At 35.9% G+C, this 24,964-nt stretch overlaps 3 protein-coding genes across 6 annotated transcripts in view; 1 reads left to right on the forward strand and 2 right to left on the reverse strand.

Moving 5' to 3' along the window:
- Positions 1-248: 248 nt before the first annotated feature.
- Positions 249-3,446, reverse strand: LOC110848455 (Y-box factor homolog). Its single transcript, XM_022095679.2, has 7 exons — positions 3,259-3,446; positions 2,516-2,579; positions 1,836-1,869; positions 1,535-1,742; positions 1,255-1,448; positions 989-1,165; positions 249-899 (listed from the first exon to the last, which is right to left on the reverse strand). The coding sequence occupies exons 1-7, from the start codon at positions 3,344-3,346 to the stop codon at positions 849-851; spliced, it is 816 nt and encodes a 271-aa protein (XP_021951371.1). The 5' UTR covers positions 3,347-3,446; the 3' UTR covers positions 249-848.
- Positions 3,447-4,645: 1,199 nt separating this feature from the next.
- Positions 4,646-8,666, reverse strand: LOC110848453 (DNA ligase 1). The gene is made up of 10 exons (XM_022095676.2): positions 7,481-8,666; positions 7,227-7,399; positions 6,909-7,132; positions 6,557-6,834; positions 6,285-6,486; positions 6,009-6,215; positions 5,725-5,941; positions 5,413-5,648; positions 5,148-5,345; positions 4,646-5,067 (listed from the first exon to the last, which is right to left on the reverse strand). The coding sequence occupies exons 1-10, from the start codon at positions 8,596-8,598 to the stop codon at positions 4,882-4,884; spliced, it is 3,039 nt and encodes a 1,012-aa protein (XP_021951368.1). The 5' UTR covers positions 8,599-8,666; the 3' UTR covers positions 4,646-4,881.
- A 424-nt stretch (positions 8,667-9,090) lies between these two features.
- The window catches only part of LOC110848339 (mucin-5AC), a 28,266-nt gene continuing 12,392 nt past the window's right edge, over positions 9,091-24,964 (forward strand). For 2 of the 4 annotated variants that reach the window (XM_022095528.2, XM_035850762.1), the window contains exons 1-6: positions 9,109-9,463; positions 20,113-20,581; positions 20,674-20,746; positions 20,834-20,955; positions 21,024-21,088; positions 21,785-21,909. In XM_022095528.2, the coding sequence (XP_021951220.1) occupies positions 20,116-20,581; positions 20,674-20,746; positions 20,834-20,955; positions 21,024-21,088; positions 21,785-21,909 (851 nt within the window). In that variant the 5' untranslated portion in view covers positions 9,109-9,463; positions 20,113-20,115. Of the gene's footprint in view, positions 9,464-20,112; positions 20,582-20,673; positions 20,747-20,833; positions 20,956-21,023; positions 21,089-21,784; positions 21,910-24,964 lie in introns of all 4 variants that reach the window. The other 2 variants (XM_022095529.2, XM_022095527.2) reach the window with 2 other exon arrangements.

Consider the following 24,964-nt stretch of genomic DNA (forward strand, 5'->3'; position numbering starts at 1 on the left):
GTTTCATGATTTCATTACAAGGTAGGAGCCGGTGCCCAATTACTCAAATTAGTACAAAGTAGAAGAATAAGATGGATAGGTGAATTATTGCCACAAGGTTCAAAGTAAACTAGATTCAAGAACCTTTTAAATTTACAACTAAAACTATTCCACAGTCCTCTTATCATTCGAGAGATGAACATGCAAATTATGAAAGATTGAATAAATGGTACATCTACCACTGAGATGATGGTGGACAGAGAGAGAGGTTATTTAAGTAAAAATGCATTATATTTTTTTTGAATTATTATTCAAAACTGAACAAAGTGTTCCCAATATGGTGACTAACATAATATAAAGCATATTAGATATGGGGGGGAGAGGTCTATATCTACTCATGTTGCTGATTCATATCATACAAGGACAATAATTCACTCACATCCATCATCCAAACATTATTATAACAACATTATTATATTTTTTAACTACCGTTACGTTTCCCTTACATGATGAGATACAATTGTCTCTAATAACATAATTACTCTAACGTAGAGCATACCAAAGTTAACGTTACGACATATTATTACAAATTACAATCAACAATCAGACCAGAATTTTGATTCAAAATATTTAGAATGTAGACAAAAAAATGTGTACTTGAACTTGTTTTTGTGATTTGATATTGATGATGCTGACGAAGATGTTATCGGATGTTACGGTAAGCATGCAATTTTTTAAGAGGGAGAGCTACAATTAACTTAACACTTTTGATCTTAAGATTGTTATTCTATAGTGTGTAGATGTTATGAGGTGATCTTCTAGGATGTTTTTTTTTCTGCAATTGGGTATATTATTGTATGCTTAATTATTTATGCAGAACTTTCGTTTGCCCCCTCGTTCTCTTGGTGGCTATCTCCTCCCTACAGAAAATGATAACTCAATTAATATAAATTATACACACGTTTTGAAATTATGCATATCGACAAATTTCCAAGACTTTGATGCATACCTCTTGATCACCTCCTCCGCTCGTGGTTCTTGCACCTCGGTTTCCACCTCGTCGGTAGAATCGACGAGTGAAGCCTCGGCCACCACGACGTCCTCCTCGACCACGGCCACGGCCTGACCCGGCTCCACGTTCACCTTCCCCCTCGGATTTTCCTTCTCCTTCACTCACCTCACCTCCCTGCAATCAATGAATCACAAATTATAGTTATTTGTTAACATGTTTAAAGTAGAAAGCATGAATTATTAGTTAATACGACAACAACATACCTTCCTGTCATCCCCCTGGGATTCTGAACGTGTGCCGCCACGGCCTCCCCTTCGCCTGTAGTAACCACGGAAGCGTCCACCACCTCCTCCTCCACGACCGCCGCGGAAACGACTGCGTCCTCGACCACCACCGCCGCCGCCTTCCGGTTTTTCATCCGGGCCTTCCTCTCCGTCCGTCTGTTCTTTACTTTCTCCTGCAATCAAAAAATGAAGGAAGTTGATTAGAAGACTATTAGACCTAACAATCTTTCTTTGGGTTTCGAAGTTGAAAGAATCCCACCTCTTCCACTCCCTCGACGGTAGTACCCACCATATCCTCCTCGCCTGCGGTCAGCTGCATATGGGGAACCCTTCACCGGTTGTCCACCAGTGCCAGTCACGTTGGCAGCTTCGTTCCCCTTCTCTCCGACGACGACGTCAAATTCAACTTCTTCTCCATCTCCGACAGAGCGCACTAGCTTTTTAGGATTATTCTTGATGATGGCGGACTAAGAAATTAAAATTTTTTAAATATTAAAAATACTATAATTTATCGAGTGATTCAAGCGACCAAAAATTAATATATTTTTAAAAAGGCTTACTTGATGGACAAACACGTCCTCCTTGGTATCAGATCTAATAAAAACAAATAGTTAAACCCATTAATCTCCATAAAACGTGAAGGGTGCAAGTGTTGCAACAAACTCTTTTTTATCCATTATTTACTTAATCTATTTATCCACCTCAAATGCGCATCCACTTTCTACGTAGATAAATATGTACTGACAATGACTGACATTGAAGTTTCATCATAATAATATGCACCTACGTCTAACCAAATCACAACAACGCATTTAATATCTAATTCAATTACAACACAAATGTTATGGTCAATCGTTCATTCAGGGATTTGGAACCCAACATATAAATCTAAACTTGAATTGGATATCATTTTCATTCAACTCTCCTGGCCAACTATCTTACATAATCTCCTTTCCGTCGTAAATAAAATATCCATGCATTCATCCACCTAGATATTTTCCTATCATCTCTGGATTTTACATAATATATTATAATACAGTTAATAATAATATGACCTTGATGCAGCTAAGTTGCTGCTGCTGCTGCTGCTGCTGAGTACATGTGCATGTATATTGTTGGTTTTATTAGCCCCTTAACAGCCTTCACTCACTCCAATTAGGTAACATAAAACCTGACTTGTTTAAACTGGCCCAATAATAATTTGGTAGGCTGCTGCAAAATAAAATAGATTACTACTTACCGATTGATAAATCCATAGCCGCTCTTGACGTTGAACCATTTTACAACACCGGTTACTTTGGTCGCTGTAATCAAGAACATAAATAGATTAGATCAAGGATCATAAACCAAGAACATAGGGATTATTTGTCCGGAACTGTGAGTCGACAGATCATAGATTTAAATCTCCAATCAATTAGAAACAGATTTTAATTTCTAGTCTAATATCGCAAGTCAATCAATTGTAGTCATGGCGATCATTCTCCAAAAGTTGCTATCAAACAACTCAAGTTTTTTTAAAAAAAGAGACTATTTCAGGCTCAACTCATTTTATCAACTACGACAATTCCTCCGATACTTCAAACACAGCCATTTCCGAAACTTGCTGCCCAAATACATGCCATGTTTGAATGCATGCTTGAATACTGAATAATACTGATGTAATGATTTTTTGAAAGACAGTGGGAGGAGTTGGATGGAGGCAAATTCTTGTCAAGCCAAAGAATTCGAAACCAATTTTCAATTTTTGAAAGCGGAAGTAATGAAATGCAAACCGTAATTGCTTCGACCCTTAACTAATAAGTCTACAAAAGGTCAACTCGACCGGATAAGATTAGAACCGGTTATCGAGATGACGAACAGCCATCCAAGCTGTTCCATCCACCCTCCGTCCCCCCAAGTAATTATTTTCTTCCGAAATGAAAACTTTTCAAAACCGGAGGAATTATCGCTACTACATAGTGTAAATTTATGCCAATTACTCACCGATGATTTCCTTGCTGTTGTTCGCAGCCTTGTCCTTGTTCTCAGTGGACTTTGGTTGTTCTTGGGACTGCTTATCCGTGTCAGCCATGGTGTTGGTTGGCGATATTATCGGGATTTTCGGCGACAATATTACTCTGGTCGTTCTCAGTGGGCCATTCACTTCCTCACTGAAAAGAAAAATTGGATGGAGCAGGCAGCAGCAGCGGCGTCTCCTCGATCTTCTCCACCACCACCACTCAAGCGCACTCCATATTTCCACGCCAACCAAACCGACCACGCTGCTCGATGCTAAATGTACGAGGACACTCACCCGAAACGAGGCCCCCCTCCACCACCCATGTCAAATTAATGGTAAAATCCACTCCTGAAACACCTCAAGTTCCAGCCACACCCACTCCGACGACCGACATTTTTCCTCTCCTTCATTTTCCTACTATGACAAGAGACACGATGCGTGGATGCTACGTGAGAGGAAAATCGTGGAAAAAGTGAACCTTGTTTTTTTGACCGGATTTTCATTTCATGCAAAATCCGAAAAAGTGGACAGATGAACTTTGGAGAAGAATTTTGTGGTTGGTTTGGTAGACATGATGAAGGTGGTGGCATTATGGTAATGACATTTCGAGTGATTTTGGCACAAGATTTTGTGCAATTGTCATGATTTTGGTCTGAAAATGCAATGTAAATGCAACTAACTAAATGTCTGCCAGTCACTAACTGATCTTGGTCTTGATTTTAGTCGATATACAGGAACTATGATTTTAGTTGAGAAAATTAAGTAAATTGCTTTGCAAATCCGAGCCAAGACCAGGAGGAGACGGGAGGATATATAAGTAAAGAGGAGAGATTCATGCAAGATTGTGATTTTTTGTATCAGACAACAAGTCGGCATTTTACATGAAGAAGGAGATGATGGAACCATACGTATAACATATTATTATTACATCTTCTTTCTATCTTTGCTATCCTCCAATCCACGCCTGGCTGGACATTTCGGGCTTTGACTTTTAGCTGAACTAGAACTAAACTGAACTCACTCACTTCGTCTTATGAAATAAGAATGCTCAGCAGAAACTTGTTTCGTCGTCGACTAACTGCATCTCTCCAAAAAGAAGATGAAATTGCAAGCTTGTCTTTTCCGGTCTATTTTTATATATGGGGAATGAGAAAGTTAAGTTTGGAGAGGAGATTTACAGATGCATACATACATCTTTCACCTACGTAAAAAAAGAGAGGCAAGAAAATGAGCTCCGTCATCACGAACAACATGACCAATCATTCATCACTATATGTATATATAGAGTATGGATTACATATTATGTCTGTACCGTAATAGGGGCATAGAAAATTGCAACCTTTAAATTAAACAATCCAAAAATAACCGAAATTACACGGGTGTCGGGAGTTGTTTATTTAAGGGAATTTAAGATTTCGTTTAAATAGATACAGAGATATGACATGTCTACTTACTTGATTTATGACCACAGAAATGGCACACTGTGATCACTCCTCTGTATATAATAATTTTTAATGAATGGTGATATTAAGAAACTGCAAAGATAAGATTCTTAAGAATAATCGTATATAATTAATTACGATATCGAAGAAAAGTCAATAATTAATTCAGTAAAATCCATCATCATCATCAGCATTCTTGCTACTTTTTTTGCTGTCCGAGTTTTTAACTTGCTCCTGGTTCTTGTACATGTCACATACTTGTTGAGAGCTAGTTGCATCTTCAACGTTCTTGTCCTCGCGGATTCGCAGGAATCTTGGAAAACGAAGAGAAATTCCACGCTGGGGGTCAGCCTATTATATGGAGAGTTAAAGTAATGTAGACATGTGATAAACAAATGGCACATGACCAGTATAGTAAAATGAATCCCTACCAATCCTTCAGCAGCAGTGTGGACAGGAGAGAGAGATAAATCAGCACATTTAACTTCCCAAACTTGTACAGCATCAAACCAGTGATCCGGCACGAGTTGTTGGTTGTATCGGTAGTATGATTTTGCATTTGGAATCACAACGGCTTTGAGGGTTTCTGAATGTTTTTGGAGATCATCATCAGAAAAGCCGGTTCCAATCTGTCAGAAATTGAAATAATATAAATCAGTTTTATTCATGTATTAAATTGTTTTATGACTCATGTACCTTGCAAATAGTTTGAAACGCTTCTTCGCTTTGATCATAACAAGCCAGGAGAAATCCGCCATATGTCCCGGTTCGTTTCCCTTTCCCAAGGAATCCTCCGATAACGACCAAATCGAGAGAGTCACCACCAGAATCCATGTAATCCTTCTTCAACTTTAACCATTTTTGCGAGCGTTTGGCAAGTTCGTATGATGCACGTTCATTCAATGTTTTTACCATCAGTCCTTCGCAATTTCCTGGTTCATGACAAATACACAAATTAAAATTAATTTTGGATTGTCTTATATTTTGCATTTCTCCTTTTGTTTATACCTTTGATGGACTCTTCTAAAAACTCCTGCACTTCTTCAGTACTACTAGTGTCCAAACTAGTCGCAAATGTGAACTGTCCTTTAACTTGTTGGAAGTTATCTCTCAGAAGCTCACGACGTTCGACGAGAGGTTTTGTAACCAAAGATTCTCCGTTTAGATATATCAGGTCAAAGGCAAATACACAAACTTGCACTTTGATTTCAGTTGCATTCGCATCCTGTGAGAAAGATAATACATTTATAAAAATAATTCCAAAACAAGGCTAAAAATAATAAATAAACAACCTTTCGTTTACGAGTGGAAAGCACTTGGAATGGCAAAATTGTTTCCTTTTCAATGTCCCACGCGACTGCTTCGGAATCGATTATGCAAGATTTCACATCTCCTTTAATACACTGGTTGAACCGGGTAATAATGTCCGGATATTTTGACGTGTTGTCTTCTTGATTTCTGCTGTAAATACGGATTGACCCATCCTCCAAAAAGTGAAGCTAACACAAAAGTAATTGTCAAAACTTTAACCGCATAAACAAAATAATTATATATGGTTGGGTACCTACCTGGGCTCTTTCCCCGTCATATTTGTATTCACAAGTAAACTTAATTCCATCAAATCTATCCAAAACATCGGCCACTCCTTTGGTTGGTTGGGCCAACATTGGTCTGGGGGGAACTCCAGGGGTCAATTTGCATCGTTCGCTCAGTCCATCAACTCCCACTTCCCTCAAAGCTTTTATCAAGACGTCGTAATTGGGGCACTCGCTATTATTCACCAATAATAATCATTCGATTAAGTTCCTCTAAAGTTGGAATGGAATTAATAAATACTCACCAGTAACATGTTTTAATTTTGAAGGCGTGTTCTTCAATTTTAGCTTTCAGTGTATCGGCACTCATCTTTTTCCCAGCGTCAATAATTTCTGGGGGCCATTCCGATAAGTCCTGATCCGCAGGGGTTAAAAAGGTCGCCTGAGCTATCGCTTGAAGAAGAGATTGTTCTGCAAGTCCGATTCGTAACTTACCAAGAAGTGATCTTGTTAAATATCTCGCTTCAGAAAACTTGCACGATACCAACATAGATGTGATCATTTGAATCTTTTTGGCGTGCGACTGTATTATTATTAATTAATATTTCGTTATTATTGAGTAAAATTTTGAATATTTAATTGTTTAAATCTACTCACCGCTTGGCCTGACATTGCCGCAATCTCTTTCAATTTGGCAAACACTCCGGCTACTGTTAATGGACTTGGTTGAATAAGAGTCCTTTGGTTTGACCTACTGTTTTCAGCGACCAAACCCAAATCCCCCATTGTGGCTGCATCAGACTTTATCCGATCCAAGGCACGACCTGTCGCCTGAGCAATAGCTTTCATCACGTTCGTTTCCGCCACCCCAAGCTCAACCCCTGTGAAGAAATATAATTGGGTTACAATTATCCGAGTAATGCCAGACAAAATTTTGCGATTAAAAAAAATGATATATATGTATCGTTAAAATACCTTCGTAGGCTGGAGCCAATTTATTCAGACAGAGATAAACGCTCATCAAGAGATCATCTGGAGAAAGGAGAATCACAGATCGGAAGTAATTTGCCAAGATTTCGATAAATTTCAGTCTGCTACTCGTTGCTTCGATAGCTTCCAAAGTTTTCGCCAGAGCCAAATAAGGAACCCTGAAATTGAAATATTTGCATATCAATCAAACATAAATTCGCTTATCAGTCAACATTTACACATTATTTTATTCTCCTCACTTTTCACCCCTTTTCCACGAAGCATCGTCAATCGGGTGATATTTGTTCTTGCTGGGATCATAGTCATCGTTCCACCCCTTGGGATTTGCACCTCCTCCCATCATAGTGGTCACTGGCTTTCCGAAGAATGACTTTGGTTCATCTTTTTTGGCAGAACTTGAAGGAGAAACTTTGCTGCTGCTACTGCTGGCCCCATTTTCTTTCTTGGACTTTTCCTTTTCATCTTCCTCGGACTTGCCCTTATCATCCTTCTTGGACTTGCTCTTATCATCCTTCTTGGACTTGTCCTTATCATCTTTCTTAGACTTGCCCTTATCTTCTTTCTCAACCGATTTCTTGGCGGCCTTTTTATCAACAACTTTCTTATCCTTCGGCTTATCTTTCTTCTTCTCATCCTCTGATGACGACATTGATGGTGATTTGGGCGATTTTCCATTTTCTTCTTTCTCCTCCTCGTCCTTCTCGTCTTTAGCAGTATCTGCCTCCTTCACTTCTTCAACTGCTTCATCATTGTCCTCAACTTTCTCCACTATTTCAACTTTCTCCTCGTCCTCCTTCTTCTCTTCTACTTCCATCTCGCTTTCACTTGAGCTTTCTACCACGATACGTTTCCTCTGCTTTTTACTGCTTCCCCCTGCCATCACTTTTTTATGGATTCCCTCTTCATCCGAAGACGTATTCTTTGACTTCCTCTTCTTCCCCGCTGGTGACGACGATGATTCTCCTCCCCCAATTTTCCACAAGGTCTTCTTTGCCCTCCCCTTCACCTTGACCTCTTCTTCTTCCTCCACCTCCTCATCCGAAGTGCTAGGCGGCTTCGCCTTTCTCGGTTTTATCTGAAGCTCTGGCTTCTTAACGGGGGACGAAGAAGGGGACTCCTTCTTCTTAAAGAACTGTCCAATCTTGGTCTGATGCATTTTGGCTGAGTTAGCAAACGAAGTCGAAAAGAAACACGATGCAGTATAATATATATTCACGTCACACTTTAAAAAGTAAGTAGTGGGAGTGGTGGAGGTAAGTGTGACTCTGGGGACACCAAATTTCCGTAAATTTTGAAATTTAGAAAATAATAATTTCGCGATTTTATTTCTGCTTGAAAGGAAACAACAATGCAGCATCTCATTCCCACTTGTTTGTGTCGTCGTTCTCAGCTCAAAACCCGCTTTTTTCGCTTCATGGTCGCGCCGGCTCGGGGCACTTGGAATACAAAGCCCATTGTTTGACCATTAATTTCTGTCTCACTTTGTCTCATTTTTTCCTGAAAAAGCCAACATAAACATTGATTCAAGTCGTTTCGTTAATGAATGAAGGCTACTAACCAGTAATGCAACAATTAGCGTGTCCAATTCCAATGAGATGTGTGAGGGTTATCACATAAGTTCACATAATGTAATTCCACACTCGATTAATAATGCAATGCAACCAGTAGTAGTCGTTTTTTTTCAAATTTATCACTCACTGCAAATAAAAAAACAATGAATTGATCTATGTATAAGAAGAATGCAGTTTTGAAGTGCAACAACAAGCCAGCGAGTAAAGTACTATGGATGGATGGAAGGGAAGTTAGTTGGTTAGAAGGTGAGTGAGGTGGCTGAAATGTAAAATGTAATATCTTAGCCTTGTCTTTCGCCCAAGTCTCACATCGTAAAGCAAGTAAAGTGACGACGTGAAGCAAAAGTGGTCTTCTGGTCTCACAGATTTGATTTAACTAACAACCCTTCAGTTCCTCTCGGTCTTTCGTGTCATGTGAAACGCTGTTGCGGATGCTGTCTCATTGTTGTCTCGAGAAATCGACAAGCTCCAATTTGTTCGTCGTCTCAACTTTTGCTGATCGGATTTTAATGTTTTGGTCCAGCGTGATTATCTGAACGAAAATTGAACTTGAATTTGTGAGTGGAATGCTGACTTTTTGTTGGAGGGTGTGATCCAAGTTTTGCTTCCAGAATTTGGAAATTTTCATAAAAACGAAGGACTTTGTAAACGGTAGGTATCGAAATTTATCAATAACAAATTTCTTGTACAGTCCAAATTGGAATAGGACATCGAAAACCCCCAAACAATCCCCCAGTCTCAAAGTGCCTCTTCTTTAACTAATTAAATAATTTTGCCATTTTGTACAGTTTTATTATTAGCCAAGTTTTATAAACCACTTTTAATTTCAATTGTTAAAAACACACCGTCAGAAAAGTGTGTCAGTCAACCAAATTTTTATAACATAATCAGTTCTTCTTTGGTCTGATTTTCCAAGAAAAAACGCAGAATGATGACGCTCATTTTTAAATAGAGATTTGAAGCAGAACGATCAAAACCAAAGTTGTTTCAACAATTTTTACTCCTCACCAAATACCTTTTTTATTATCCTAATTCTCTTCTGTTGCTTCTTATTCTTCTCGGTCTCTGATTTTAATCCAGATTTTAAATACGTTTTTTTAATATGCCATCATCCTTTCCTTGTTGTTTGTGGTATGTGTTGTTCTGCTACAGTTGGCAGATCGTCATGTTTATGAGTTAGTTTTGGTGGTGAGGTGAGCCTTTTAAATGCAGCAAAAGCAACTAGACAAAAATTGACGCTTTGTTTTACGCCAGCTTAAAAAAAGTATGTGATGACTTTTGCTGTTCATGTCAGAAATCATCGCGATATATATTTTATCATCACCTTTATCTATCATGTGTTAGTTCTTATGTGGGTTTCACTTTTAATTTAACTCCTCAAATCAAGGAGGAGGATTTGTTGCCCTGTATTGCGAAAAAAAATGAGGAAAACTAACAAAGTGGACCTAAGATTATATCAAGTGCCATTTTACATACGGAAATAATCTTGGATATGTGGGCGATGACAAATTCCCAACCACCCCCATCCATAACTAACCAATTTGTAAAACCAATTGTTTACTTAAAATCAACTAAATAATTGCATGTTGTAATGCAATGTTTGATTTGACTCGTATTAAAAATAATGAATTGTGACTTGTCGAACGAACCAACTCTTTCAAATGGCAAGTGACCAAGTTAAACATTTCAATTCGTGTACTTTGTGTGCGTTCATTACACACATTACAAAAGAGTCAAGTGGAGAGATGTCCCATTACTGAGAATATTATTATTATACGATCGAGTGTTTATCATGACAACTTTCAAGACTTTCGACTTTTGTTTGAGTAAAGATTACAAATCAATATTAAGTATTATACCGTCACAAATTGGTAATGATAAGAATAATTTGTTCAATGCAAATATGTATTCGGTTGCAAATCTAGTACAAGAATTTATTACTGTGAAAGATCAATTTATTTGTTTTTCGCAAATGTTTGACAACATGCAATAATCGGCAAGTGTTGTGCCGATAAAAGGATTACATGCTGTACATCACTTTACATTTGCATTTTTGATTGATTATTTTCATCTTTTTTCTTAAAATCTTAATTATCACTCTATTTTATTTCTTCTGATTACGAATGGATGGAACAATTAATAAATAAGTCTTTAGTTCGGGAAGGTTGCGTTTCTTACGATTTAAGTCATCAGGCCAAGGATTTATAGCAAATAATGACTGTCAATCCTGTCAAAATAACAAAAACCAATGCACTTTCTATGATTGATGGACACGATAAGTAGACTAAAATAGAAAAGGTGATGATATAAGAGGGATGAGCGCCTTTTAAATAATTATAATAATTTCAAATCCATCCATTGTCGCAATTTTCTAAGTAAGAAGTCATAATTATAGAAATGGCAGACTTTTGCTGATATGCATGCACATGTAGTTTTTGCACTCTGAAGTAGCATCTAATGCAATAAATATAAACTTGTTATTAGGAAATGGTGATGATACTTTTCACCCCTCGTTTTATATCACACAACTCGATTTGAAATCACTTTTAGCTTCCTTCCGTTAAATGAAAAGCTAGTCGGCTATCAAACAATTGACAATGTGCAATTAACTCGTAGAGTTGAATGAAGTGAACTGTAACTGAAAGTGAATCTGCCCTTTGTTTAAGAGCGTATGGCGCCATAAGCTTGAGGTACCTTAAGCTCTAAAAAGTGCAGGCATGACAAATAAATAAATAAAATCACCACTCCCACCCATCTAAATCTAAAAACTACTGAATCAGTAATCTCACACGTATGTATTGCATGAAAGAGTTGTGAATTTAAAGCGGAAGCCATAATGCAAGGCTGGGTTCATTTGTGTAGCTGCAATATTATTGCAATAATAAAATATTCGTGTGTATGTATGGTCACCTATTTTTTAGGTATTTTTTTATGTCTGTAGGTATTTGCGGACAGTGACATTTCGTTAATTTGCATGTTGTCATTACAATTCAGATCATCAGCGTGCATGGTGGTGCATAGGTACCTTAATTTGTCTAAATCAACTGCCAAACCCTGTATAATTAATTACTCTAGATTATTGCCGAAAGTTCTAATTATCTAGTTTGATTTATTAATGAGCCTTTGGTTGGTTGGTTGGTTATGTCGTTCCTTCCCTTTTCTACACGGTAGAAAATTGCAGGCAAACCTTTATACATTTTAGTAAGGCAATTGCTTAATTTCAAATTAGCGTATTCGATTGAGGGTGGCCCGGTTGGGAATTATTTAGCTTCGTTAAAAAAAATTCATGACTTTGTTTTAGCAAATAAGTAATGCTATGCAATCACTAAATAAAGATTAGAACCCAAATTTTGCACTACTTTTGAATATTTCAGATTGACAGTGTCACTCTTTATTTCATAAGCTCCGTATAATTACTCAATATCACTTAAATTAAAAATTAATCTTGAAATTAATCTTAATCTTTTCCTACTTGAAAAAACTTTTGTTTGTTTGTGGTGAGAAAAATACAAATACAAATGTTTTTACATCTTTGAAAAATAGTACGGGACGGTTGCACTCCCTTCTTATTTATTTATTGCTATGAATAAACATTGAACATAGAGAATGTACGTCATTTGATTAAATATGTTGGTTTGCTTTGTTGTGTGGTTGGTGAGTAAAAATCTCAGTTGTAAATTTCAATGTAAAGGAAGAGTAAAAATCTAACCAAACCAACATGCTAGCCGTTCGTTGCCAGAACAAAGATCAAGATCAAGTTCTCATTATCTGATCAATGCAAGAAAACTTTCCTTTTAAAATTTTACTTCAAATAGAGATTCAAAAATTTAAACATCTTTTACACATCAAGGTTAAATTGAATTTTGTGATTAAAAATGGTTTTCATGTAGCACTTCATATTATTTATGCACGTCTACAAATCTCTCACCCATCTGCCTAATGGAGTTACATATTGCAGCACAATTTGAATTCGTGTCTAGATAAGAAGATTTATTTTATAATTGAAGAAAGTGGATTTCATGATTTTAATCGTAAATGATATAGGAATGTTTTATACTTGACCTGACCTGCCTCCTGATAAATAGCAGAACCAATGCGTAAATAATTTTATTATAGTAATTGGCTTAACGTTATATACAAAAAATCTGAAATATATCAAACTTTGTTCTTTCATTCAGTACGATCGGTTATTACGTAACGATAAATTATTAAATGGAAAATGCAACCTTTGAAACTCCTCCATCGTTCATTACCCAACAGAATTTCAGCACTAATAAAATAATACTAAAATGCACTCGATTGATCACTTTTCTCAAAATTACCTCAGCCTCTGTATTAACGCTTGACCTCACATTCTCACAAAAAATAAGTCATATAAGTACCAATATGTTCTGATTTCTATTCCGAAAGTTTCAAAAGATTTTGCTGAGGTTGACATTTGAATAACATAAATTTTGACTGTCTAAAAATTATTGCTTCTTCATCTCCTTTGCCAAACTTTTCGAAATCCACGACTCATCGGCTTCCGATTGCAATATTTAGTGCATCTGACAAGCGGCGGTTGCAGTGACTAATAAATTAAATATATTGACACATGAATAGTCAGCAGTTTAAAAAGCATCTCGTGTGTCATGACGTTATTATTCAGTCACTTATCCATCATCCCTTGCTCTCTGGGAGGAGGTGATGGATTGCGCAATGAACAATGTTTAAATTTAAATTTACGATTTGAGTTATCGACCTACCGACAAGTAAAAAATGCAGCTGCCCATTTATAGAACGTCGTCAAACGTCGTCGTCATCTCCCCCTCTCCATCGTCTCAGATTGATTTGAAATCATTTGTTTCATTCTTAATTGTTCGTAATTGTTGGAGTTTTATATTGTTTCAATTCCGTGTGTGTCGAGTTTGGGAGCTTTTTTATATTAACATTCATTCTCAATTCTTCTCCTCCTCCTCTCATTCAGTTCCATTTATAGGTGTTCCAATTTAGTAAATGAGCAAACATCGTTTCGTTTAAAGACTTTAAATTTTTAGAGTGAAGTTTGTTAATTAAATAAGCGTTCCTGGTCAGCAGGAATGCAATACAACAGAGTTGGCTTGGTAAACATGGCATGAATGGGTCGAGTTATGTATGTACAGTAACAATGGTATCATTTCATTTGTCTTGTCAACATGGGAAAATGTGTGTACAATTGTGTCAGTATTATGTGATCTCTCACCCACCAACTGGTCTCATGCTGTTTCAATCTGAGTCAGTCATTTCACTAATTTCGACGTGTTCTATTAATGAAAATTCTGACTATCTCCAGTGAAAAATGCAGTAAAACTTTTATTCATGCATATACATCGAATAATTCTAAAATTTCTCAAAATGTTCATCGCCGTCACTGATTTGTCGTGGTAAATAATACCGATTCATCCGACCACCGGCATTAAAAAGATGCGAAGGTCTTCTCTATATTTAAAATTTAAATCCATCTCAAAAATTTCACTTTCACTCTCGAGGCCCATCCTCGAGGTTAGGTTGGTGGGTTGCTGCCTGGTTAGTGCGATGCATACTAAACAATAAATGTTTAGAGCTGTGTTTGTACAGACAGACGCGAATGAATTGCATAGTCGTGTTTCATTTTTATTAGAGAGTGAACCTCTCTTATAAGATCGTTATGTCCTTCCGTCCCTCGGTCCGTCTGTCCGTCCATTCGTGCTCATGAACGGTCAGAGGTGTTGGAACATAACTTCTTTAGGTCAGGCAAGGCGCAGACCAATTTCGAAGATCGGCACTGTAGGTCACAGGTCGCGGCGCCAGCCACATTTTCTTAAATTAGAACATCATAGAAGGACTTATAGGATTCAACAGGATAGGTCATTTTGACCTGCGATGACCATGTGGACGAAGTCAATGGTCAAATATGTTGAAAATACTTTAGACATATCAACCCTAACCGATTTTCGACGGAAAACGTGATAATCATTTTGACATAAAGTTTCACTCTCTGGTTACACGCGTTGTAATAGTTTATTTGATGTTCTACTAGAAATGCACTTATTCCTCTGCATATTGCTATAATTGTTGGTTTGAGAGATGGATTTGTTTCATTTTCTGTGCTATGTTTCCCTTTGTACAAATGCCGACTTGGTTGGAATTCCCTATGACAGTCTTACATTATTTGTCATTACTTTCACATTAACAATCTCCACTTCTACTTTTGTTACAAAATCGGAGTTGAGAATAAATATGTTACAAAAGCTGACAAGGTTGTTTAAAGTCATTGAAAAAAGAAAGTTCCAGAAACTGTGCACAGTAATGATGAGATCCAAGGTGAAACGCTTACTGGGAATGTTGCCCTTGATCATTGAAACGTCAGGACTATTTTTGTAAATGTACGTTTTCAACAAGTCATGTATCTAATTGTGTACATTATCCTGCAACAAAATATTCAAGTATTAAAATTACAGCAATTTCGAAACATTCTTTGCCCTTGTTCTCTGTAAGCACTCTACGGATTACAAGATCACCTTAATTCATGTGATAATAAAATGTCTCGTAATTTAAATTGAAACACAATCTGACATTTGTGACTAGTACCTGCCACCACCTCGACTATTTACTTAATGACAGTCTCCAAGTCGTATTATATTATATTTTGTTACAGTAAGATTTTGAAGCGAATAAGTAAGTAATCAGCGTATCCATACTCAAATTATGATTGTTTTTCATATACAAAAAACTGAGACGTTTCCTGTCCCAGGAGAAGTCCATATTTTCAAAGTACTCCTGAAATGTGTGGTAAATGTTATTATTATGACCGTATTATGCTTTTCTAGACGACAAAACGTGACAATGACATAACATTTTAGCCCGTTATTAGTATTTACTAAACGCTTGAAGCTACATATACAATCCTATAACACCACTAACACATTTCCACCGCAGGGATGAAATGACTGACTGAACTGACTGCACAAATACAGGTTTGCATTTCATTTCGTTATTATTATTTGTCTGTAGCCTGGAGTGTTTTAAAAGGACTCGAGTTCCATTCTTTGCACGTGTGTGAAATGGAAAAGTGAGATTTTATTTTGTAAGCAATGTGCGTGAATAACTTGTGAATTCAAATCACAAATTTTTATTTTGCTAGTCGAAATAAGAAAATCTGTAAATTTATATACTTTTAATTGTAACAATTTAAAAAAATTGTTGGCGTCCTGCACCAACAAAACTTATTAGTTTTGCATCATAGCTACATAAATATTTAGTTTAAAAGTTTCCTCCTCATTACACCAACTTCCGCAAGAAATATATCAAAACTTATCCTGAATCTCAACAGAATTTTTATTTCTCACAAAACAAAATCGAATATTCACACTGTTTAAATTAAATAGCGTTTTATGCAAGTAACGGAAGAAGAATTATATAATTACTCAAGTCTCATTTAACATTATATTAGGAAACATTATTAAATGGGACAAATTAAATTAATATTACACCATTTCATTACCGCATGCCAGGCCGTATGATAATAAATTGTCTGTAAGCTTGTGGTGCAGGGGCACCGAGAGGTACTTATTATCTCATGATGCACCCTTGTTTACGGCGATAAAGTAACAATGAGAACCTTTTTGCCTCTGAGATGAGGTGCTAGCCAAGGAACATCAGGAGGAACGATTTTATGTCATTATTTACCATTTCATTGGTATCTTGCTTAAACCGTGTAGAAATTATAATAAATTATTAAATGTCGTTCATACAGGGAATACTAATCATTATGCAGACTTTTCCTTTGTCGTCGTTATTAGTCATTACCTAATCTCGTCGGTACTTGATAACTACACACTTTTTGACATCTCAAGTCACCTGTGTTGTTACTCTCGTCGGATAAGACAAACTGTAATGGATAACAAAAAGAACATATGAATATTAATTACTTTCATACGTTTGATTTATCATCCGCATAACATGTTATTGGTTATTATGATAAAGTGTCGAAATTCATACTGCAGTTTCTCAGAAATAGTGACAGAAATGAAAACGGCACTAATTTGCAGTAAGTGATCAGTAGTAGTAGTAGTAATTTATATAATCTATTTTATTGTTGTTTTGTTAGGGTAGACAAAACCTAATAAATAAATGCACATTTGTCAAAATTGCTTTTAAGTTTTTGCTCAAATCTCGTAATTGATGAATTAGATTATGGTCATGAAAAATTGAGATGGATTTGTTGGCAAATAAAAATTGAATGAATTTGATCGTAATAGTTTCAAGTGGTCTGTGCCTGTCTGGTGGTCAAGAAAGTGAATGAATCGTAAATGCTAATAAATAATAATAATAGGCACAAATTGGTGGTGACTGCTACCACCACGTAGCACTTACTCTATACACACTACCGGTATTTCAACATTGCATAATGTCATTGGGAAATTACTACTGTTGACTGTGTTCTGGCATGATATGGTAATTTATATTGTCTTCAATATTGGTTTGGCTTGATGGTGGCTTAATTACGTCGTACGTAGGTATGTCTTATTATTTAAAGCGCAAATTTATATTCCACTCAACACACACGCACGCAATGATATGTTTGTACATATTGTCTAATGGAATTTTCAAACATTTATTTCCCAACAATGTTTTGATTTTCTTGTTATGCGGTACGGATAAATTATTTGTCTGAAAGTCAGTTGAGATTGGAGTTTATGGAAATATGTAAATGATTGGGGCGTGGCGTGGGGATTAAGTGAATTTTTTATGAAGGAAATGTAATGGATTTCCTGCATAAAGTTTAAAATGGCACAAATATATTGGACAGAAATTATATTTTACAAAAATCAGCAAAAAACATCAAGTTGACCATTTGTTAAGGAGTTACATACGTAATGTTAGATGGTGTAGGTTAAATTGGGATGTAGTGAATCTTCTTCTGAATTTACATACATAATTAACTAAGATAAAAATCAAAACATCGATTTAGAGTCATTAAAGGAATGTTTTGGAATACGCCTAATTCAAGATGCTTATACAATTTAACCTTACCCATAATAAGTAGGCATACTTGAACGAAAATCGTCTCATGCAAAATTAAATTGTTACTTGATTCAACAAATAAAGAAGAACAACAACAAGGAATTACTTACACAAATAGGTACACGGATACACGTGTGCTGATAAAATATCCTTCTTGCAACCAATATTTAGCAAAATAATTTATATAACTGCGTGGACGTGGACGTTGGTGGATCATCTTCTTCACGTTCACGATTCATCAATTGATTTTATAACAGGAAAAATTATGTACAAGCAAACAAATCTGTGTCTGGTTCAATGTCACGGACTTATGATCTTCCTTTACCACCATTATAAAGAAACACCAATTTGAACAAATTTCATATGCAAATCTACATTTTTTGCTTTAAAGTGAATTACTTAAAGTGCAAATATTAGTAAAAATATCCGCACTAAAATGTCGTTAAGTACATAAATTAAATTGTATTTATTATGTTTAACATCAATCCGTACTGCCAAGGACACTTGAACCACGAACTTTCTGCGATCAGCTCCACTTGCACGAAATTAGAATTGCAATGATGATTGACTGCACATGAAAGTAATTGAAGAACAAAATAGCTCCAGAGTCGTGTAGAAATTTGTAGTCCAGCCGCATTCCTTTTGTCAATCAAACTCGTAATAAAAAAATCAGTCAATTCATTACACACGTCTCCTCTTGACAGACACACATCACAATATTTCGTCACTTTTTGGGTGTATACACATCTAAACCGTCACGAGCCAACGATTATATAATAACTCGTCGTATTGACGGCTTAAGGGCATGAAGAAATGCATCTGACTATTTAACTGATGATCATGATATTGAATATGAAATCAGAGGCGGATTGGATGCGACCTGTGCATGCCTATCATAACATCACCCAATTAGTCCCATTATAATACTTGCTGTCATTTATTATTCTTCTAGCTCTGATTTCAAATTAAATGCGAACATATAGAAATAAAGTGTGTAGTCATTAAAAAAATTTGAAATGAAAAGGTTTACCAATTACGACAGTTCAAAATAAAAGTCCGCCAGGGTTAGACATTTGTTGCCTAATTTGCAAGCAACACACTGCGAGGCGTTACACAAAACTATTAATAATGAATAATAAATAATCAAAAAATGAAATGAAAAAAGTTGAGCAATTGAATGATTGAATAACCTAAAATTTTACAAAATGAGAGGAGAGGGCATGTCAAGTTTTGAAGTCAGGGTTTAACTAACATGTCAATAAGATGCATTTCGAATGGTGGACATTTATTTCATTGCGTCGGTATTTCTGAAATTTCGACCGTATTAGGAATCAAATTGATTTCTACATAGGAATAAAATTGAAAGTGTAAAATGGGGTGAGAGCGAATGTGCTTGACTTCAGACGGTGAAAAGACGCCTCATTTTTGTCCCCGTGTCATTTTTTCATTTATTTTTTTTCATCTGCCGTTTTGGCTCACTCATCTGCGAAGTAAATTGGATTGATTTCGATGATCAGAGAATAAATGCATTGCATTTAGATTAGCTGCGTCTTTAATGATTTTCATGCAAATTTATTTTGATTGATAAGAAAGCGATTCGCTTTACTTCTTGTCCGTTCTTGTTTGCGTTTTAATTTAGTTATTAGCATCATGATTACAAATAGAAATTGAAACCGAGTCTAATTTAATCCGATGAGAATGTGATTAAATGCTGTGTATGCAATTATTTATCATCTTATTTATTATCTTATTGATCTGTTGGCTCAACTAGGAAAACTGTACAGCACTGAATGGTCTTCTCCGACTGAGGAGAGAGCCGATAAGTTGGACATGAAGAGATTATGAAAAACTATAAATAATTTAAAAGTTCAAAATTTGTCAATTAACTTACTACCAATACGTACATGAACAACAATGAGGATGAAATATATATTAAAAATCCAATACTGCTCTAAATGTATTTTACAAAATGGCATTCTACCAAGACAAATATTTTCACTATTGACTTCTAATTTAATTTGTTTACGCATGCCTTGCTTAACAATTAATTTGCTAAAGTTTCAAAACTATTTTTATAAAATGGCGAATTATCTACATAAAACACAAGGAAGAAGGCCATAAAATTTATCCACCTCAAAATCTTGCTAAATGCACATTTCCTGGCTGCACACAACTGATAACAGAAAATGTCATAATATTTCTCGCATAATGTTGAAATTTATCACTGTACCGATCAAATTTTTATTTAATGCCTCATTTCCATCTTGTAATTACAGCGGATGCTGGAATCCCCGATCCATAAGATGGACGGGCTATCCTCCAAACTAACCGATGACCCATCATCCTCATCCCCACAATCGAGATTAAAGAATGACTCTTCAAGCAACGAATTTGATTCTCATCCCGTAAAAATGCAATCCTCCTCCTCCCACCGTCCACTCCGATCCGGAGATAGAAAATCTCTCTTTCTAAGCAAAATAGCAGCAAGTTTGTGCCTAGTCTTGTGTTCAATGTCAATGCTTTCTCCAGTCTCGGGAGCCTCTAATTCTAAAAGTAGTAGTTCTAAGGGTGAAAGGCGTGTAGTTTGCTACTATACGAATTGGTCAGCGTATCGACAAGGACCAGCAAAATTCCTACCGGACAACATCAACCCGTATCTCTGCACCCATTTGGTCTACGCTTTTGGAGGACTCACCTCAGATTCTGGAATTAAACCGTTTGACAAGTATCAGGACATTGACAAAGGTGCATACATAATTTATTAAATTATATTTAGAAGCATAAGATTTTGCTAAAAACTGCTTTTTACAACGAATCCCATCATATTTCTCTCTCAGGTGGGTACACAAAGTTCAATGGATTGAAGACCTACAACAAAGCGCTCAAAACCATGATTGCTATCGGAGGATGGTAAAATTAAAATTATTAATTATTCCTTAATTACTTTACTTTCACTCTTGTTGCGTCATAATAATATTATTTACGAATCTCGTTAAGGAATGAGGGCTCCCGTCGCTTCTCAAACTTGGTGGCTGACACTGAAAGTCGCAAGAATTTTATTAAACATGCCGTCAGATTTTTAAGGCAGTACCAGTTCGACGGATTGGACTTGGATTGGGGTAAGGATGACGGGAGATAAAGGATGAAATCAGTTTTAATTAATATAAATTTCCATTATTTGATACAGAATACCCGGCATCCAGAGAAGGCGGAGTTCCCGAGGATAAAAAGAATTACGCCCAATTCATTAAGGTACTTAATCTATTTACCATTTTGAGCACTGTCCATTTTACAAAGAGTTAAAACCTGGTCAAATCTCACATGCACAGTATCGCATTAAATTATTTATGCGTAGTATGGAAGGAAAATTATAGAATAAAGCAAAACAATGCCGTAGCAAAATGCATGCTGAGAATGGATTATCATTAGTGTGAGCTTTAAGCAGTATTATTAAATTGTAATATCCTTGACCCCGTTTCCCTACATCTGGGAAAATTGTTTTAATCTCTGTTTCACTCTCTACCCTTTTTAATTTCTGACTAGAACTTAAATCATTACGTGATACTTACCCCTTGTTGTTGTGCCCTTCTAAGAAAATGAATAATGAATCACGTTTTTAGCCAATTCTAGGCAATTTGAGATTATGCCTTAATAGATAGAACACAGCATGGCTTATACACAGGGGTGGGTGGGTGGTATGTATGTAAGTACTATGTATCGTATTAAGTACATTACATAATGTACTTAAGATTATGTCGGTATGGACAATTTTTTGTAAACTAAAGTAATTACATACTTTTAAGTGGCGCAGTTTTTTATAGGTAAAGTAGTAATTTAAGTAATTTTCGTTACTGATCTTGCCGTAAAAATGTTAAAGTAATTTCATCCTTGATTTGACATTAATTACTTTAAAAATCTCAATGTTTTTCGTCCTTAATGTTTCTTCAGGAACTTCGAGAAGCTTTTGAAGAAGAGAGCAAATCTACTGGACGGGCTCGATTACTTCTCACCGTTGCAGTTCCAGCCGGTATCGAGTGGATTCAGAAGGGTTTCGACATCCCTACAATCAACAAGTACGTACATATTTACATATGTAAATTAACAATGGTAGCAAAAGCTATATCCTCGGATAAACAATAGCTTCTCATTTATATTTTGAGACAAAGGACACAAGTCAAGAATCAATTACGAGTTTAATTTCAATATTTGATTTTCCCCTCTGTCTCCAAAAATTAAAACAAGAAGGGATTAATTAACACTCTTTAGAAAAATTGACACATAACGTAATCGAGTATGGTTGTGGTGGGGGACATTGTTTACGTTGTTAAATTGTTGTATTGCTAAATTTAAATATTTAACTGACTCGTGGACTTATCACGAAAATTATTGGAGGGTCCTTTTTTAAACACTTTAGTACGTGACAAACCATCAAATTGACGACAGAATGGGTTTCATACTGTTTGCGTAATAAATACAGAATAGAGATAGAAATACCTATGTACGTAATTTATATTATGCAAATAGTAGGCTTGGCGATTCTCATTTGCAGATTGGGAAACAGGCTGTAGAGTAAATTCGCTTGAAAATTGATAGGTAATAGGACAACAATGTGTTGCAAATTGATTTCAAATTAATTAAATTAGCTGCTGTCTCATCTCATCCTTCTCGACTTTCGTCTTGTGCCGAATCATGATGATAAGTAATGTTGGTTGCATTTTGCGTTGCATTTTTCGCTGGGTGTGGTGTCCTCTATTTTTTGATTGAGACGAAATGAAAATGTTTTACCGTCTCAATTTTTTTGGTCGAGTAGAATTATATGTATTTATGCTTCTTCACACGTTTGTGACGCAATATTTCGGACGATATCGCATGCATGCACGAGGCATGAATTGCATATTTATTATTTAACTGGAAAAAATAACTGAGACGCGAATAATGATAATATTTTCTAGTCGTGCAGTCCGTAGGCATCGTCATTTTTTAAGGATGCGTTACATAAATAAAGTTGTCATTATTATTATTATTATGACAGCGCTGATGTGACGAGATTTGATACTCGACTTATTTTGATATATTTGGGTACACAATTTTTCTACATATTAGTTTTGCTGCAGAATTATTAATCATGATCTACCCACCCACACGATGAATTTTACCTTCAGTTATCTCGACAAGTTGGGAAGAGCAATAACATAATAATTGCAGTGATCTAGTTACACTTAAATATTTTACCATTGTAGTATACAAAAATTATGTTATGTTAAAGACACAAAGAAAATAGCAGCAGCATGCAGTTTGTCTCAACAATATGAACAGAGTTGACAGGAGAATTACAACACACAAGCCACACTTTTTTTCCCACAATTGAGATTACAATCACAAGTATTAGTCGTGTACACTGTGCTGCTTTAAACGCCCTTAGAAATCAGTTCTTTTTTAATAACATTCACCTCACCACTCATTTACGCACGATTATCGATTATCATTCATAGTAGAGGATTGTTCAGTGGCTATATGATATTGATTCCACTACAAATTTTAATGCGACTCAGCACAAGCTTTGAACTATCTATAGTTCATTCATGTCCCCCAGCTTAATTGTTTGGCTTGATGATAAGCCTAAAAGTATATCTTGATGAATAACAAAGGAGGAATGGGAGGACAAGTCTAAGAAGAATTGGCGTGTAATATTTCTTGTTGTGTTGCAATGAAATATGTATTTTGATGAGATCGGAAAAGAGATGTTATCTCGGAAAATATCATCACATCATAACTTCTTGAATCGAGTTTCAAATCATAACTTTCATTACTAGTGACAAAGAAAATATGGTGTTGGCATGCTCATTGACTGAATTTACGAATTTAATTTTATTATCAAATGTTGCATGTCCAGTGACACTTTTGAAAATGCAATATTTGAATCGAGTTTGCGTGCAAGTCAAAAAAATTGCAAAATATGTATTAGTAGCGTCGTAAGCAAGACAGACATACACTGCGAATTTTTTTATTCGCATGCAAAAATCATCATGTTCTGCGAATCTAGTAGATCATTATCACAAAAGCACAATTCATAATTTTTTAAGCCCTTATAAGCCGAAGGATCCAATGAATTTTTTCTAGATTATATTGTTGTCTGCACACTTTAAGCTGATGCTGCTTTATTAGCTGAACAATTATTAAGGCGAGGAGGAGGTGGAACCCAGTAGACAAAAACATTGTTCATTATTTTATTTTGTAATACCTATTGATGCAGCTTGACATGAATGAGTAGGGCTTTGAAACTTTTATATATTGGTTATCGCGCGATTTGTTAGAATTTAATAAGGTCAAATTAGCCTTAGTCTAGCACACTTATCGCCAACTTTGTTGTTGCTAAATTACTCACAAGAACGAAAGTGAGAGTCGAACTAGGAGAGGAAGGAGAAAGGAAAAGTATTTCATTTTTTTATTGTCTTAGCTCGTCGTTGTAAAGTTTTCTCTCGTTCTAAGTGCAGACTAATACCTAATTGCTATATTAAAATAGGCACGTTTGACATACAGCATCCACATGATAATAATATCACATAATCAGGCCTTCAACCGACATATTTGTGATATGAACAAAGTAGTTAATGACAATAGTTTCAAATTATTGACTCACTCACTCACTTGGTCGTCACTCAGTTTCTATTTTCAACCGTAATTTTATCCCAGCAAGCAATCGTTTGAAATAGAGTAGTTTGATACAATTATTATTATGATGGTTATTTGATGATGATATCATTAACAGGGCTACATTTTCTCGTTATCTTGTCCATTGTTCAGTGAGTTTGTGGCTCGAATTCTCTTCAATACTTCAAAGTCATAACTGAAGCTATAAAACTAAAACCACAAATCATAACACACTTTCATTCACTCTTGTGGGACGTATCACATATCGTAAATGCCCATTGTCAGCAATGAACTTCAATTCAATCAGGGAGCAAGTTGGGCGACATCATGTTCACCGCGTGGGACAAAAACGTATTAAAATATCGTCAAAAGAATGCTTTAAAAGCTATTATGAATCCTTGATGGGATTGAAATTGGCAAGCAGGGAGAATGAAATTGATATTTTATTTATTATGGTCGATGAGCTTAATTTGAGTC

This window comes from Folsomia candida, unplaced genomic scaffold, assembly GCF_002217175.1.
Source record: "Folsomia candida strain VU population unplaced genomic scaffold, ASM221717v1 Fcan01_Sc004, whole genome shotgun sequence".
NCBI classification, from domain to species: domain Eukaryota; kingdom Metazoa; phylum Arthropoda; class Collembola; order Entomobryomorpha; family Isotomidae; genus Folsomia; species Folsomia candida.